General features: G+C 38.4%; 1 protein-coding gene across 1 annotated transcript in view; it reads left to right on the top strand.

Annotated features, from left to right (window-relative positions):
* ANO4 (anoctamin 4) overlaps nt 1-18242 on the top strand; it is a gene marked incomplete at its 5' end in the record, with an annotated part of 123973 nt that overhangs the window by 5792 nt on the left and 99939 nt on the right. Inside the window, one exon of the mRNA XM_082043757.1 lies at nt 10725-10835. Coding sequence (XP_081899883.1) covers nt 10725-10835 — 111 coding nt within the window. The remainder of the gene's footprint in view (nt 1-10724; nt 10836-18242) is intronic.

The raw sequence follows: 18242 nt of genomic DNA, 5'->3' as shown, positions 1-18242 counted from the left end.
TATGTAGAAGGGACATTAATGTCAAAGAAACCAGGGACATTAATGTCAAAGAAACCAGCCTGTATCCTTAACTTTTCTCTTTATCTAGAGCCTGTGTTCAATGCAATGCAAGTTCAATGAATGAAACAAAATTTCTTCCCATGTCTATACCTCAAATGTGAGCTGGAAATACCTCCCTGCTGAACACAGAGACAGTTGATTCTCCTGACTATTGGTGCTCTGCACCCTCTGCAAAGCTTCTGAATAGAATAATAGTTTGCTTCAAGTACAATGAGGACCTTTTGCCACTGGGCTGAGTGACAGGTCCATCACATGGTGATTATGCAGTACTTTGAACTTAAGAGCTGAACTAGTTAGCAGATGATGCAGAGTCTGAAATCATGTATTGTTTTGCTTAGTCATTCAGGCCATGTCATTCATCACTTTACTTTTCTATGGCAAAAGCCACTTCTTTGAAAATCCCTGTTCCTAAACTAAAGTCTCCTAAAATGTTAATTCTAGCAGATTGGAGAACAGTTTTGCGAACAGTTTTGCAAGCAGCATGTTAAAAACAATTAGCTAGAGGATAAAGCACTATTTTTCAATGTTATCTTGTTTAATTTAAAAATATTTTATTTAGGCACAAATTGCATCGCTCTGTATCAATTTGTACTGCACGTGACACGCACGACTACTGATCCTACCTGGGATCTGTGCATGCCCTCAATAATGGGCTTCAAAATAATATTAATAATTTTAAGTTGTGGCTTTGAGGGTGTTCTACTTCTCTGGAGAGTATGTATTTTTAAACTCATCTCTTTTCAAAGGTTTATATTTTTCCTTTCACTCTTTGATCAGTCTCCTGTTTGCTGTTGTAAAATGATCTGACATTCACTCTTGCAATTGATTATATATGATTACTTTAAAACCAGTACAGCTCAGCCTCAGATTTCAACTCCCATAGCTGTTGTTACTTTACAACAGGTAGTTGCCCCATGAAGGCTTTAAAATGCTGCTCTCTGTGGATGTTCTTGATCCTTCCACCCCCAGAGAGTTTCCCCTCAAAGGGAAACTTGTCCAAAATTGGAACAGGCAGCCAGATGTGGCTTGGCACCAAACGGGGAATATTGCTGATCCTAAGGCAAGGTTGAAATGTCCTGTGGCCAGTGTACTATAGTCGTCTTAAAACAATTAAGAAAATTCTTGACCACCCAAGCTTTTGCTGAATAGACAATATATATACAATTTTGCAATGTTCATGTGAGAAAGTAAGGACTCATTTTATTTATAAAATAGCTTATCGTTCAAGAAGCAATGAAAGAGACTTATTATTATGTTCCTGTAATGCTTGACTGAAAAACGTGGCTTTTTCTTAGCTCTATAGTTCTTGTGTAAGTGGGGCTTAGTATTATGTAAGACTCTATTTCTAATGCAAAATATGTTTCATATATTCCAAGGAAAGATTTTTGCAGGTAGACTGTCAAAAGATGGAACAAACTATCTTCTACTTTGGTAGAGATGCTCTTAAGATCAGAAAAGGGATTTGACTGTAACAGGGCTGTATGATATTACTAATTTCCACAAAAGGTTTGTTTCAGTCCCGAAAGATAGCAAGATTTCTCTTCTATCACCAAGCCTGCTGCTTCATTCTGAAATCTCCAAATTAAGCCATACCTTTCTTTAGAATTAAAACCCAACAACAATAAAACCCAGGGTTTACTGCTTGGTTGACTAGGTATGATACAAGTGAGTGCGCCCAGGGATCAGAACCCACCAGAAATTCCAACTAGTGCAATGTATTGTGGTGAGAAAGACGCACAAAATCCCAAAAGAATTGCATAAAACTCAACATCACAGCTTACCGCAGGCAGAAAGGCAGCAGCAAAGCAAAGGTGGCATCATTTTTGATCTGTTCCTTGTTCCAGAAGAGATCTTGCTTTGTGTCATGTCTCAGGAAAGCAGAGGAGGTCTCTACATGCTGGGTAACTCAAAGAGGGACAATATTTGCTGGTCACAGCCTTGGGGTACGTAGTTCCGTACCATGCTACACTTCAGAGGCCAAATGGAGCATAAAACATATGCATCTGTGAGGTCTTTATTACTAACAAGATTCAGGGTACTTCAAATAGAAGAAGGGAGATAGCACTGTAGTTTAATACTTTATTTAGGCCTTGCTTTAGGAACACACCTAGCACAGGAAACCAATTTAGCACCTGACAGCATAAAGAAGTAGCCTGCACTTTGATGAAACCAAAGGGTTTTTAAAGGTCATCAAAACTAGTTTCAAGGACCTTTGTGATGCTTGAATGCCTGAAAATGATGACCCTTGCCATTCAGATGCTCTCCTACTGCTTGCAAAGGAAACTGCTTAATGCCAATTACTGAAAATAATCTCTTTTGGATAGGCATCCTGTGTGAACAGCCCAAAGCTATTCCATGTATTTTAATGAAAAAGTGCTCTATTTCTCCTTAGCAGTTCTTGGTAATTTTAGTAGGTGGTAGGGCTTTACAAGTAAGGCTAACTGCACCATTTTTAGGGACAGGATTCCTGCTGCTTGCAAAGGTGCTCTCAAAGACAAAGAAAAAATTTGAGATATAATATTTTTACACAATCAATATATAAATTAGGTCTCCACACGCCCAGACTCGTAGTCTGGAAGCATATCCTCTGCCTCTGACAAACTCAGGTGAGGTCCACTGCTCTATGCTTAATTTCTGCACAGGAGGGCATATTTCATGGGGTCAGCATGAAAGCTCTTGTCTGAGACTAAATTAAGAAAGGCTTTGCAGTGACAGGGAATTTCTGGGCTTCATGGCCCTGGCCTGGACACTAGGGTTTATGATGATGCTGTAACTGAGGAGCAGACCTGCTCACGAAGAGTGGAAACAAGGCAAGTGAAGAGGGGAAGGGAGGACTGTGGTGGATACCTATTAGCTCAGAAGTGATGATGAGTATAAAAGGAACAGATTTGTAGAGGAAGGGGGCATTGGTAGCCATGAATCATTATATTCTAGATGAAACCTTCCACTCCAGAAATCTCTATACCTCTGCAAGCTGGAAGGGTCAAACTGGGGACAGACTGAGAGTGCTTGCCCTGTGATATTCCCTTTGCCTGAGCATCTGCTATCAGAAATAGGATCCTGTGCTGGATAGACATACATTCTGCTATCCTGTCCTCAGGATAACCATTTTCACACTTCTGTGCCATGTTCATTCCTCAGCAGCCTCAGGACAGCTGAAGTCCCTAAAATGTTTTAGCTGCTGGTACCTTCTGCAGGAATGGATTACCAGGATGTGTTTAGACTGTGAAGGCGGTGATAGGCTGTGGTATAATATCAATCTGTATAATTGGTTTATTAAAATCCACCTGGAAGAGACATCTGGTATCTTGTAAAAGCTGTCTTGATGTCCCATATAAATCTTTGGTGCCCTGAAATTATCTACTAGGTCATGCCTCTTATCCCCATGCAGCCAGCTTTTCTGTTTGTCTTATCAGTAAACTGCTGACTTGAGAACTGGGCAAGCTTTCTGCAATGAACTGTTTACTCAGCAAATATTTTCTTTCTCTCCTCTTTATGAATTGTCTGCTAACAACTCCTGATATTGTTAAAGGTAGATGGTCAATAAGGGATTTATCATTCACAAGTAGTTTGATTTTTTCAAACACAGACAAATGTTTGAACATATGTGATAATGATCTTTGATAGCTGTGTTTTTATGTATGTACTCACAGTGTAAGACACAAGAGGTAGAACTAAAAGACAATAATTCCTACTGTCATTTCTATATAAATAAGAGAGAGTAATAGGAAATGGGCTGAATTGTTCTGTCCATTTAGATCTCAGACTTCTTTCTAGATTCTCATTTGCAACATACAACTGTGCAGAAATGTCTCTGCTTAGCTGCACACTGTGGCTTTGTGCCATTTTCAGACTATCTCCTGTGGATTGCTATCCCGGGCATTGTGGCTGCTGAAAAGGACAGCCTTGTTGCTGGTAAGACAGCACACGCTTTGGTGCTCTGTTTCTTTGTAATATCACTGAAATGTTTCTAGGGGGTAGTTCCAAAGGCTCATTGTGCAACACTGTCCCTCTACTGATTGTGTAAGGGTCTACAAAAGTGCCACATAGAACCAGGCAATTGGAAATATAAGGTGTAGGAACATGTGACATGCTGTGTTTGGGGCTTCTGTGTGGATATTTGGATCCTTTCAACTCTCAGAACATTGAGGCATCCTTTGAACATAGATGGGTAGTGAAGAAGAAAGAGATTGTGCCCTTTTGCACAGCAGTCCAATGGTTTTGATGCTTGTCCCTGTGGGAGACCTGGATTATCAGCTCTCCTCACTTGTTGTCCAGTTTGAACTTGCTGCTTATGAGAAGCCTCCCTCTCAGTGACAAGAGCAAGGTCTTGGATTTTACTGCCCATGGTTCATTCTGGGCAGTGACAGAATCAGAAACGCAAGAACTGAAGGCGAGCACACCCCTGTCCCCATAGACTGGTGTTCAGGCTGTTTTGGCAGGAGGGGAAGTTTTCAAGGTATGGCTTTGCACCAATACATCCATTTTGTCTGTGGAAAAGGCAAACACAGCATGACAGAGAGACAGAGGAGCACAGAATACAGGACTCCCCACTTCTCTGTGGTTAATTGGCTGAGTTGACTTCTCTGCATCTGATGCCAGCCAGGGTTTAATGGAGGGGAGAATGGACACCATATATCTTCAAAATACCTTAGTCTGCGACAAGTTAGTGTTAGATGTTTAAAAATCCCCCCTCACTACTGCTGTTTCTGGAAGATAAGACAAGAGTTTGTACTAACATAATTACACATCATGCTTTACAGTGTATTGTAGTACAAATGGAAACTATTTTTTAATAGTCTTTCAAAGATAATTCCAGTGTTGTTATTACTATACCCTTGACATGACCATGCACAGAGACAACTATGGCATAGGTTCTTCATGCTGAACAGAATTATTTGGGTTTTGAACTTCTTCTTTTTTTCCTAGCATTCATTGGACTTGCCTATGGAAAATGAAGTAGTTCTGTGTATTTAGTCCAATAACTTTCAAAGCATTGTTAAAACTAACAAGGCATTTTTTTGCTTTCACACTCAGCTTTTGATTCCCAGACACTAAAATGCAGATACATTATTTGATCCATAATCCATGAGAAAGCCATTAAGAGAAATGGTGTTTTCTGCATAGTGGAAGATTTTATTAGCTATGTTGAACAGTGACAGAGTATGTTCTTCTTTAGAGGTAACTGGTGAACCAATTAAGACTATCAAAGGTTATGTCCAAGGCCCTACATATTTATAGGCATACTTGGCAATCTATCAGGTCAGAGATTTTTCAAAGCTCTACAAGTATTTCCATGGAGTACCCAATTTTTTCAGTCTTGGAAGCATATTGTGTATTAATGCTTTTACGATGGAGTGCTTTGACTCAAATCAGAAGCCTTTAAAGGCCTCTCTTTGAACATGTATCATTGCCTATTAGTTATAATTCTTCCAAAACTGTCAGTGTGCTTTGTAGACAGATGTTGGCAAATCTTGTGACCTACACAGGTAAAAGTAAGTACATCAAATTAGGGAAAACTGGGGCCTTTAAGATACTCCCAGTTTGTTGCTACAGGTACATATGTGCAGGTACTGCTACACCACACAGAAGCTACTGGAGATGCGGCAGACAGCTGGTCTTACCCTGATATGATGCACTATCTGAAGTATACAGATATTTCAAAAAGTTCTCCAAAACAGAGAATTAAACATATGACTTTACCTGTCCTTCTCCCCTTTGTCATCTTGGAAAGGAACTCAAGACAGGAAACAAGCATCAAAATGAAAGAAAAAGGGACTCATCATTCCCCACTCCTTGTATTAAGAGAAGTCTGTTGAAGCTGTAAGGTGGAGGGAGCTTAGTGCTCCTGGTAAGGAACAAGGACAGAAGGGAAGGGTAAGGGTTTTGTTCCAGAAAGGAGTCAAGTGCTGGGCTGGTGGGCCAAATTGTTGCAGGTTGAAAACAGAGCCTTTTTCTTCTATGCAGAGAAGGAGCAGCTCAAGACAGGACACAGGAGGTTTTTCTGCACCATGTCCTGAGAAGATATTTGTGAAAGAAGACATGCAGCCTTTACCCTGACTGAAGTGAGGTATTTGATGGTAAATTATGCAGGTGTGAGGGAACTGCCCTCTTGAACAGTTGTATCTGCAGCCACATTGCTGGGGTGCGGTGGCTCAGCTAGAATTGAGGCCTCAGTGAGTTAGTGGAGTTCATGTGGGGAGCAAGGACTGGAGGAGAAAAGGTGGACATGACTTACCAGTGTTACTTCCCTGTGCAGAAGTGGCTTGCACATAATCAGTGTTAACCTGACCTCCCAAAAGACCTTCTGACATTTCCAAACATTCTTATTCTCAAATCCTTGTGGGGAGGGGAAAAATAGATCTCAAAAAGTGCTGATATTGCATTTTTTTCATATCTGTTCAATAGGAAAACAAACACAGAAAGATAGTTATCCTTCATGATGCAAAGCTCATTTCTTTGTGGACTCAGCCTAGACTTTCAGGAACTGTCTTAGTTGTACATAGGGAGGACAAACCCTTCCACCTGGACAAAAGAGTTGTAAGGAAACTGAAATGTGCTCTCCTTTTTACCTCTTTTTTTTTTTTCTTTTTTTTTCCATTGAGGAAGGCTATAGTGTTATATATTGAATGTGAAACCGACCAGGATGAAATCAAATGATGCTGCTGATTTTAAATTTTGGACTTTTAGAATTACAGACTCCTAAATAATAATTGATTACATCTTCAAATTGTGGTTATTGTATTTAAAACAGACTTAATTCTATCTTCAATTATATTTCTTTATTCTTCTGTTTCTTCTCTTTATTTGTTATGTGATGTTTTTTCTAATCCACAGTACTTTTCCAGTGTCAGACTCTATTGTACAGGATAGTTTTAAGAGCAGCAAGAAGAAACTGAATAATTTTAATATGTGAAAATATATCTAATATAATCACTACAGTATGACTGATACACGGAGTGACACTGGCATCCAGTTTATGCTGCAAGAGAGAAAAATTGCTTAGGCAGAAAGAATATTGCAATACTTTGCTGGTTGGTGAGGAACAAAACAGAGTGTAATACAGGATTTATGGAAAACAATTTGAGTTTCTGACCATGTAGCAAAAACTGCTCTCAAACGCTTGCTATGAGACATGCCAGCCTTCCACCTAATGATACATAATCAGCTATCTCTGAGCCACTGCTTTCATGCCAGCTTTATCTTGCTAGGAAGACATGTATATTAATATACATTTGCATACATTCTGTGACTCAGACAACAGCTTCTTTTTTTCTGATGCAATAATTGAACCAATATATTTTCCATGCATTAAAGTGCATTGTCCAGTACCGTAATTGGATGGATACAGTAACTGGAAGACCCACTGTGGTGTGCATTTTTTTTTATTCCTGACACAGAAAATATAACACCAGAATTAAGATCAGTAAAGCTATTGGTTTCACATGTGTATAGTTCTGACTAATATGTGTAGATAATGCTTTAAACAATTTCCATTTGAAACTGTGATTTTCTGTAGATGACCTTCCTAGCACTCACAGTGAGAAGCCAGTAGAAAACATACCTGTGCAAGGGTGATCCTTAGCTGCATGTTGACCTGGGGTTACCTTTAGTGAAAAGGGCACCATGCTCAGCAGCTTTCTTTCAAAGAAAGAAAAAATCTCTGACTGATCTGTTAATAAAATCGCATTAAATCTTCTAATATTTATTTCACTTTAATTTGTGTTTGTTTATTTCTCATGTTTCTATGGATAAAGCGTCTTTCCCTCCCAACCTACCAGGCAACACTGCTTACTCAGTGGGACCTGTCACTAATAAAGCATAAATCAGCAGCCACTGAAGTAAGAAGGAAATGCTAAAGCCAAGCTAGCGTTCCCTCAATAGCAACTGTGACACCAGACTCTATCTTGCTTGTTTGTTTTTTTTTAATTTGAGATCTGTGGTGAGATGCAGAAAATAAATCTCTTTTGGGTGTGGGAGAGAACACTGTGGCCTTTTCCAAAGAACTGCTGGGCTAAAACCTCTGACCACAAACAAATCAGCAATCATTAAGTTGGCCAGTCCATGACCCATCACATAAGGGTTTTTTTCTCTCAGCTAAATAATGCAACACTCCTCCTGCAAAGTGAGTGCTGAGGGGGAGGGAGGAGGTGGAAGTAAACGTGCTCTGATTCAAGTCTGTTTATTGACAGCATGAAGATTATAGGACAAGAAAATCTTCCTGTAATGACTTATTTAGAAGCTATTCTGCCAGCAGATGCGTTTCTTTTTCTCCTCATGTCGGTGAAGACAAGTTTGTGATTAGTCGTGTATTAAATCACAAATGACTGATCGAAGATTATGCCTACAATTTTGAGTGAAATCAGACTGGATGATGTTGTTGGCCCGGTACTCATACAGAGAGGCCACATATTAAGGCTACTGTGAATCAGAGAGACATGTGAGACTGTGGTTTGTGTGGATTGCTGGAAGCTCCCCATACTGCAAATGGGTCAAATACCAGAGAGAATATTTGAATGTAGCAAAACATGTCTTGGCTTCCTAGAACAGCAATCAGGCTTAGGCTGGACATGTTCTGACAACTTTCTGGGTGGTATTTTACATTAATTAGGAAGTAATTTTGAAATTGAATATGTACATTCTGCAACAGCTTCATTTTATGAATAGGCCTGTGGTTAGATATTCCATCTACTGTCAGCACTTCAGAACCACCATTACTGGCTGGCTGTGACCTCGTCTCTCCCTGGCCCAATTAGTATAGGTCTGTTGGAAGTGCTGCAGGGATCCTGCTACCTTTGAGTGTCCTGAAGAGCAGATATTTGGGTGTAACATGTACGGAAGGCTTTAGGGAGGAGGGGGTATTTTATACTTGTCAGTATTGTCATTATTTTGCTCTAGCTAGGGTTGAAATGGAGAAGAGAGGCTGGTGGATTTGAGGATGCAAATACGTAATTCAATATGTTAATAGTGGTATCTGAGTATTTAATAAGAAACTGACCACCACTTGCAAAGTTCCTTAACTGAACTGCTGTCCATTACTTACTTCCCTACCGCTGTCCTATTGTTTATGTGTCTTTTCTAGCAGCTGCAGTATTTTTCCTTTGTCTCCAGAATTCTCTTCTGGGGCAAATCCTAATCTCCCACCCCTGAGGCCATCTGCAGATTTCCCTAGGCTGCTATTATATGAATAGTCAGCTGTCTCACTTAAGAAATTCTCTTTGTTCTACATCATTAAATGCTGACTCTTGCTGCTGCTCTGACAGATCACTTTACAGGAATCTATAAGGGGAGCTGTCTCTGATGTTAACAATGTGTCTTTGCTGTGGAACAAAAGAATATGCTGGGGCAAGCATGAGACGGTTTGAATTTATAGTATTTTAACACTAGGAAATAAAAAAGCCTGAAGCTGGTGTATGTATAGTCATTTTGAGATCTACATTGCTGAAAAATGAAGAAAGGTCTTTCAAGAAGGGTTGAGTAATTTTGTGCCTATGAATATAATTTGCATCGCTCATCAAGGTGGTGGTGAGACATTTGGTAAGAGAAGCAGGAAGGTACAATGGGCTAGGAGGGAATTTAAAACCAGATGTGCTTGTTATAGGCAGACTGCAGAAGAAAGGAAAACGTTTCCATCAAAAGCATGAGTGATGTCCTCTAATGAAGGCATACTCATGGGCTAAACGACCTGCAGTTTTCTTCTTCCACCATGGCCTTTTGCTCTGAAGTTCTTTCTCAGATATCTCCCTGACCATTGTAGCTCTCTGCTAACTCTGTGTATAAGTTACCTGAGAGCATCACTTCCAACAGATTCCTTTCTGAAAGGGCAGGTTTTGCTACCACTCTTTAAAAAGCGGCCACATTCCCAGTAGCTCCTTCCTTGTCTCTGTCTGTACCAGAGAACCCTGTTGCCAGCAGTTTAAGGCCTTTCGCCCAGGACCTTTTCCTGTCTACTCTTGATGTGCAGCTACCTCACTTTACACGGAAAGAGTGTGTTTTCAAAACATCCTTCTTTCTTTGCTCGTGTTGAAAAAACACTGAAATGGGCAAATCTCGTGCTTATTAACATATGCAAATAGGTTTGAAACCGTGACCCTCTAGCTTATGTATTTGTTCTGCAGTACTTTAAATGAGCAACAATTACATTACCAGTGTGACCCCCTTCGAAATGGACTGCAGTCCTGGAGTGCTTCCTAGAACATGACATGCCATCAGTGTGAGAACATGCGGTGTCCTGTGGCTGAAACATGCTGTCCATGCTCTTTTTGTCCTAATGGTTGTTTTCTGTCCATTGTGTGTTGGTGTGTTTTATTTTAGCCTGGTTGTTCTTGTAGTTCTGTGTCGTTTGTCACATTTCAGAGTTAGTTTTGTAGATGGTATAGTAAGGGGACACTTACGGCATAGTGGCAACTGCTCACCTGAAAAGGGTCTTGCCAGTGGTGTCTCTTCATCATTGTTGATAGCAGACAATGTTGCTGTTTCATTGTATTTAGCTCTAAATCAGTCCATGTTACATGTAAGCTGCTTAGTTTAAAGAAAAATTGGTTCTGCTAGGGGAAAATAATGAGTAGCTTTATTCAATGTGTATGTTCCCTAACCTGAAAGCCCCTTCACTGGATTTTCTACTGCACTGTCACGAACCCCATCAATCTCTTCAATTTCTTCAGAAGGAAGAGAGGATTTGCAGGTTAACCAGCTGGAAACGCAAACGTGGATAAAACCAGACATACAGAAGACAGATGTGGACTTTTCTGAAATTCTTAATGCAATACAAGAAAGTAAGTTACTCCGTGGATGCAAAATTGAGTTTATAGTAGAAGAATCAATTGAGATGCATTGAAATTATAACTGAAGGGACATACAAAGTGACAATCTGAATGATAAGTGAGTATGCATTACTAAGATCTGTGAGAAAGTTCAATGGGTTATTGAGGGCCACTAAGAAATCCTTTACTATCAGAGAAATCATAGTAAGATTTGAATTATTATGTGCCTAAGGATTCCAGTGGTACATCTTTCCTATGCAGAAGTAATCAGAAATATTAAGATTCCTGTTGCTTTAATCCATTCTTTGCACTCTTGAATGGCTGTGTGAACTAATAATGTCATGAAAATGCTGCAGTCTGTGATCTAAGACTAGGTTTGAAGTTCTGGCTGTTCCAAAGTATTGGGATATATTCACATTCTTGCAGCTAGTAATTTTTGGAATGAGGAGCAATGGGCTTGTCACAACAACTGAAGGCCTGCGTATTGTAGTTACTGTATGAAACCATCTCTCTTTACATTTAATACGCTGTGGACTAAGAATTGATTGGTCCATTCTGCAACTGCAGAATGATCTCGATTTGTGCTAGAAGAAATACTGGTCTTGTTAACAACAGCAGAAGACGCATCACCACCCCCAAAACTGACACAGCTCTGGAATTGAAAAGAAATTGGAATTTCAGTGGGAATTTAGTATAATAGGTTAAAAACTCCTATGCAGGCCAGGAAACAAAATGCATGGCATAATGACATTGCTAGCTGGCTTTTGGTTTCCCTCTTTTTCAGTTTTATTTTAAACTAAGTGATTTGTGTAGCAATTTTCTAAAGTGAGAAATAGCAACTTAAATTATTGAATGCTAAAGCATGTGTAAAACCCTGCACTACTCCTGATTTTTGCAGTATGAAAAAGGAACCATACAGTGATAGGGTCCAGTCATATGGTGGTGTTATTAGTTTGGGGGTGGGAGACTTTCAGTTTAGTATAATGATGGTGGTAATAATTTGAAAATGAATCACCTGATTATTTAAGCTTAGGTTTAGGATTAACTCTGTGGTTTGTAATATCTTAAAAAGCTTTCCCTGTCAGGAAACCTTAATATGAGATCTTTCTTACTCCCCTCTTCTCCTCACGCACACAGCCCAGATATAGGGCTGAGGGTTTTATAGAGGCTAAAAAGACACTACAGTCCTTCAGAGACTGAATAAATGAGATAGATAATCAAAGATAAGTCAATTCAAGTTCAGCAGAGACCATATTTGAATAGGAGAAAGAGTTATCTTCTCCATTTCAAGTACATGGCTGAGGAGAATAAAAATGGATTATTTATTTACAACGTTTAGGCTTCAAGATTAGATTTATTAACAGTATTTGTCCAAAGAAACTTCTTTTAAAAATGGCTGTCTCTCAAATTCTCTTGATACTGTGTCATACTTCAATATCATGCTCTCTGATTATATTCTTGGGCTTAATAACCCCAGATTTTCATTCAACATGGCACAGGTTTCCTTATAACATCAAATGGTAAACTTCCAGATAAAAACTATAGTTTCTTCTAGAAGTAAGCCATTTTTCTGTGGCCATAAAGAGGGCATTCATCTGTCTTGAACACAGGGGTTTGCAATGAAGGTGTCAATATTTGAATTCATTGTCTAAGTTCCCTTTGCAGTCAACATAATATAAGGACCATGTCTAGGGCCCAGTTTTTCTCATTTTAAACTAGGTGTTTAATATAGATCAGATGACCTGCAACTTGGAAGTGGCCATTTGCCTCTGTTGCCTGCAGATGTAATTTAGGCAGATAAGCTAACTCAAATTACTACCAAAGCTTAGACACAAACATATGCACTGTGGATGTGTAAAGGTAGGTGAATCCTACTCTAAGTAACACAAATATTTGCAAGTGATTAACAGATATAAACAGAATATCCCAAATTGTTTTAGCAACTGTAGTATAATTTCAAAATTAAATAATATTAAACAAAGTCTTTTAAGAATTAACATTTTGATTTATGGATTATCTTAGAGTCATTTGAGGAGGATGCAGATTTAATAGCCATGGAGACGGTGTTTTTTCTTTATCCAGACCAGACACAGTTGCTGTTGGGAAGTTAACCTCTTTGTCCTTCAGCTAAAATCTCTTCTGGAAGGACAAAGGGATTGCTGTGACTGTACAACCCCGTTTGCAAAGGCTTGTAACATGTCCAGGAGAGGGTCTTGTCACCTGCAGTCTGTTGTGAATATCAAATAATTAGCATAAACATGCCTAAATATTCTTTCTAGGGTGGTTGCTCTGAATAATCATTGTTTCTTTTATTCTCAGTCATTGTTAGCATTGAATGAAAATTTTAAAGCCCTAATGATGCTTTAAAGACTGCATATTTTTTCTTGTTAACATGAGTTTCCTAACCATTTCCTTTTTCGGGAGCTGCCTCGTGCAGCTTGTGCTAGCTGGTGTATCTTTCTGTTTGGTAGACTGCTAAGAATGATTATTCAATAACCTAGATTTTATTCAATTTTTAAAAATATAGTAACTTCAAAGAAAAATTTTGCTATAAAGCTTCTTTTTTTGTTTTGTTTTGTTTTACCCTACCGATGCTCTTAGACTGCAACGGAAGATAAAGAAAGACTTATCATCTCATGATTTGCTTTTATGTGAATATACTACTATTGGAAAAGACTTGAGTTATTTCTACGGCATCAGAGCTAAATTCTGCATTTAAGTAAAATTATTCCATAGTAGAGTCTTAAACACATTTTTCTAAAGATTTGTGCTAACTCTTTTATAAACCAGTTTCTTCTTGACCACAGTATATTTAGAAATTATCTATAGCCTATCAGAGACAGTCAAGAAACAATAATGGCTAATCTGAAAATGACTATAGACACACGCTGTAAACAAGAGATTGCAAGACAGCCTGGGGGACACTGGGGACAGCCCCAGGTTGGGGCTGGAGGTGCCCTCAGGTCCATGACAAAAGCTATCAAAAGCTTTCATGGCTGTTTCCTAGTTATTGCACTAAGATGGACTTCTTGTGGAAAAGCAGTAAATAGCTTCATTAAAAAAATAAATTAAAAAAAAAGGTCAGATTTTAAAACATTTTGCATTCCTTCAATTTACTTCAGTGTATGATGCTTATTTTTCTTGCCATTACAGTAAAGTCAAAATTCTAACAAAGCGCTGACTTTTTAGAATATTTTTCAACATCCTGTTTGCATTGACTGTCACTAAATTTAATAAAAAAGTAATTTGATTCTCTTGTTTTAATTTTCATAATCTGGAACCCAGAAATCAGTGTGTTACCTGAGACAGGGTTGCTGATGTACTGTAGCGTTACTGAATTTAACATTTAATGTGATAAAAAATTCTGAGCTGCATAGTCTCTGGAGGATGGCCCACTTGAAGAAAAGATTTGTAAATTGTATCCACCAGCCTTACTGAGTGCAGAAAAATGTTTCTTTCCAAAAATCAAAAATGCTGTAAAAACACAACATGCAGTACAACAAGATGCAGAAATGCTCATAGCTTTTAATACTTTAAGTTTTCTGCTTTGCAAATCTCTGCAAAACAGGTGGTTTTTACTCAGGATTTTTATTAAAGGATAGTCTCCAATATTGGTGGTTTTAAATGCAGTCATTTTTTCTACCACCATTGACACGTGGAAGTGCTCTATACTTATTGTAAACATTGAAGAGTGCATTTCCATGAACATTTTTAATGGCAATGTTACAGATAGGCCTGAAACCTTCCAAAGAGCAGTTTCTGGAATATTGATCTGCATATTGCATTAGTCAAAGCCAGACTATACTCCGTGGTATGGTGTGATGATTGATAATAAAAGGACTGTTAATTAATGGAAACATGATCTCTGAGCATGCTTCCATTTTGCCACACTAAAACAGTCAGATCCCACCTATGAATGAAAATTATTATTTTTAGGTGCCTCAGTTTTTGAGTGTCCATCTTCTGAAGGTTAAAGGACTTATCATACCTTATCTTTGAGCCCTACCTAAATCAGCCTCTTGGTCCAAAGTGGCTTATGAACCCACTGAGATTGTGCATGGACTCTCACTCAATTTCCCAGCATTCAGCTTTCAGAATATGTGGTTCTACTATGTTTGGGATAAAAATACTATATATATATACAAATTTTTCAACTCCTTGAGGGATTTTGAATTATAAAGTAATTTTCTTTTTTTTTTTTTCTCTGCAAAATGAAACATGAGGGGGAAAAAAGATCTTGCATATTTAAGTTGATCTAAAACCTGAGGGGGAATTCTTAATATCTCCTGTAGCAAAGTACATGCTGTTCTATATTGCTGTTAAATTTCACTGCTTAAAAAGACTTGACTATACACGAGCACTAGTCTGTCTCCCAAAAGCATATAAACAGTAAAATTATTATATATTATCCTGTTAGGGTCATTTGCAGATATGTGCATGTCATGGTCTGAAGGGAACAGAAAAGATGGGGCCCTGATTATGCCTTTAGAAACATTTGGCAGCATAAGTGTTCATGTCCATTGTAAAGGAGTGACTGAGCTAGCTACAGGCAGCAGGACATTTGGCTTGAAAGTACCTTCACCATTATTAAATCAAACAGGATTTGCTTGTTAATTATTTATTTTGTTTTGTGGAAGAGTATTTGATGGTGTTTTGGGGTTGGTTTTTTTTTAAGTATCCAATGAGACTTGGGGTAGGAAAATGTTCTCAGCAAATGTTAAGGCCCCATGTTTAGTGTCAGTATCTGAAATACCAAGAAATAAAAGGCTACTGCAATGTAAAGATCTCTACTTTCTCACCAGCAGCACATCTTTACTGCAACTAGAAGAAGGTCACAGACAACTTTAGCACTGACAAGGAAGTTCAGCACATCTAAACTGCTTACCCTTTTTGCTGAAGCTACCAATCGGCATGCCAGTTATCTGTGTACTTCTGATTTAAGCAATTTTCTACTACAGGCAATCTGGACAGACCTTTGTAGCTTTCACTGCTTCCACAACTTCTAGTCACTGATGAGATGGGCTGGATTTTAAAGTGACCTTGAAATAAGATTTTTTGTTCCTCACAAGTCCTCTGAATAATCCAGTAATTCTTTGCTTGAAACGCCCAAACAGATTCACTCTCTTACACAACAAGTTGTTCATCTCTAAACACCCACTTAAAAACCATCTATTTTGCAACCCAAAGCATTACTGGCACTTTAGGAAGCAGCAATTCTAGTATCTCAAAAACCTCATTTCTTATACCAAGGGAGTCTTAATGGCAGGAAAAAGCCAGTTCAAATTCCCTTGAGCGTGGCATACAGGCAAAACTTTCATTTTTACATCTTTCATTGCCTCTGTCTGCAACAGATATACATCTTGCATAATTTTCAGAAAGTTTCATTATTTAATTATTTTTGTATTTTCCACTGTTGCTTTCAGACTATATTGAGGTGTTGATCATATCCAGGTTCATGAGTCACTCTCATAGGGGCACTCTGCCGCGTTTCACTTCAGTGAAGTTTCAAGTCATTAAAAATGTTTTCTGTTTCAGTAGTCATTTCTGTTGAGTATTCAGGTGAATTCTTCTCATATGAACATGTGCGCCAAAGCTGGTCATGATCTACATCCAGGTTATTATCCGATGGGGTGGAATGTTTCCAGCCTTGCTCTTTGAAATAGTAAGAACAGTGAAGGGCAGCTGGTTAGACTGTACTGTCTTGCAGCAGTTCCCCTGTCTTTTATAGGCATCTCTACTGTGATTTCTGTGTGTTGAAATAGATCAAGGTGGCAAACAATTCCTTAGCATTGCTGCTGTATGAAATACAAATTGGAGTCTGGTTTTTGCCTTCTAAGTCTCCTAAAAGCTCTGTAGTTTGTCCTAGGACAAGTTAGATGCAGACTCAGTGACATTGAAGATCTGCAGGTTCTCCCCCTCACATAAACCAAAATAACCGGTTGGTCTTCTCTACTCCTGCCAGTAACTCACCCATAACTGGGAACAGGGTAGTATGAAGCCAAGGCCAGCTTTAAAGTAGAAATCTCAGTCCGGGATATTTGTCTCTAATGATATCCTGGCACTTCTCGTAAAAGAAGGATAAGTAAAATAAATGGTCTGATAGTAAAAATAGCCTTAAAATGGCCAGGGAAACTTAGTATCTGCAAAAAGAGGTTTTGTATTTTTGATGCGTTAACGGACTATGATATGCACGTTATAAAAGAGAGTGAAGTAGGTGAAGCTATTACTTACAGTATCTCTGTGAAAGCTGATTGAGATCCTGCAGAACAGAGGATGCTATTTAAAACAGAGAGATTATGATACGAATTGTTAAGAAAGGATAAAATATTGTGAGATACTAATATTGGGTTATAAAGAAAGATAGATTAGTCAGTATGCAACCCCAAAATTGCTAAATTCGAGGAGTAGTATATTATCCTAGAAACTGTAAATCTGGCACAGAATTTTTTATCATTATGCTGTCTAGATAGAAAAAAAAATGTTAAAAGTATTAAAAACTCTGAATTTGTATAAAAGTTTTGGCTGCTTAGGTTAGTTCATTAGTTTAGTGTCTTAAGTGGATTCATTTGGATGTGAAGACTTTTCTATTGTTTCTGAAATTTTTAGTGACTTTGTAAGCAAAAGTATTGCAATTGAAAATTCAACGTATTTCACTAACCCTGTCCTTATTTTATGCATTGAAATCAAGAAGAAGAGATACTGAATATTTTGATAGGATTTTTGCCTACGTACAGCTGTAATAACAGACTTTAAATACTGTAAAAGACGTACAAAAAGGGAGTAATCTCTTCCCCATGTTCATGATTGATTGATTTAAAAAGAATAATATATTTAAATTGGAACATAGATGCATATTCAGGATGAATATTATGAAAAATTTCTCCTGCTTGTGATAGTGAAAAATAGGCCACCTGCAGAGACTGTGGACTCAGTAACATTGGAGGATTTTTTAAAAACGTTTCTTAACTGGGCTATAGCCCCTGAAGAAGGAGAAGGTGAAGAGGAGGTCACAAAATGTTCATGATGGCTAGGAATAGTTAATGGCCCTTAATTTCTGGCAGCTTTTCAGTCTCTCCACAGTGAGGGAATGGATTTTTACACCTGCAGCCAGGAGTTAGAAATGGAACTCAGTTGTCTCCAGCAATTAGAGATTTTTTGTAGTTCCCTGTTAATATAAATCCTTGTCAACAGGAGCTACAACTGCCTGTCAGTAAGTTAGGGGAGTCGCAGAGAAGCAAAAAGATCAGGAGGTTATTGCACAAGAGAAAAAATATTCCAAAAGTCAGTCAAGTTCAAAAAGAAAAAGTGAAAAATAGTGAGTTAGACAAATCTCTATCAAGAGTGATAGTTGTTTGATCCTGTTACAGTTAGGGGAAGAGGCTCCGTAGCTGACCTTTGAGGGTCCCTTCCAACAGTTTT

The sequence above is a fragment of the Streptopelia decaocto genome, assembly GCF_964273445.1.
Source record: "Streptopelia decaocto genome assembly, chromosome: 1".
Taxonomy (NCBI): domain Eukaryota; kingdom Metazoa; phylum Chordata; class Aves; order Columbiformes; family Columbidae; genus Streptopelia; species Streptopelia decaocto.
Note: the sequence above shows the minus strand (reverse complement) of the source record. Positions and strands in the feature narration are given on the sequence as shown.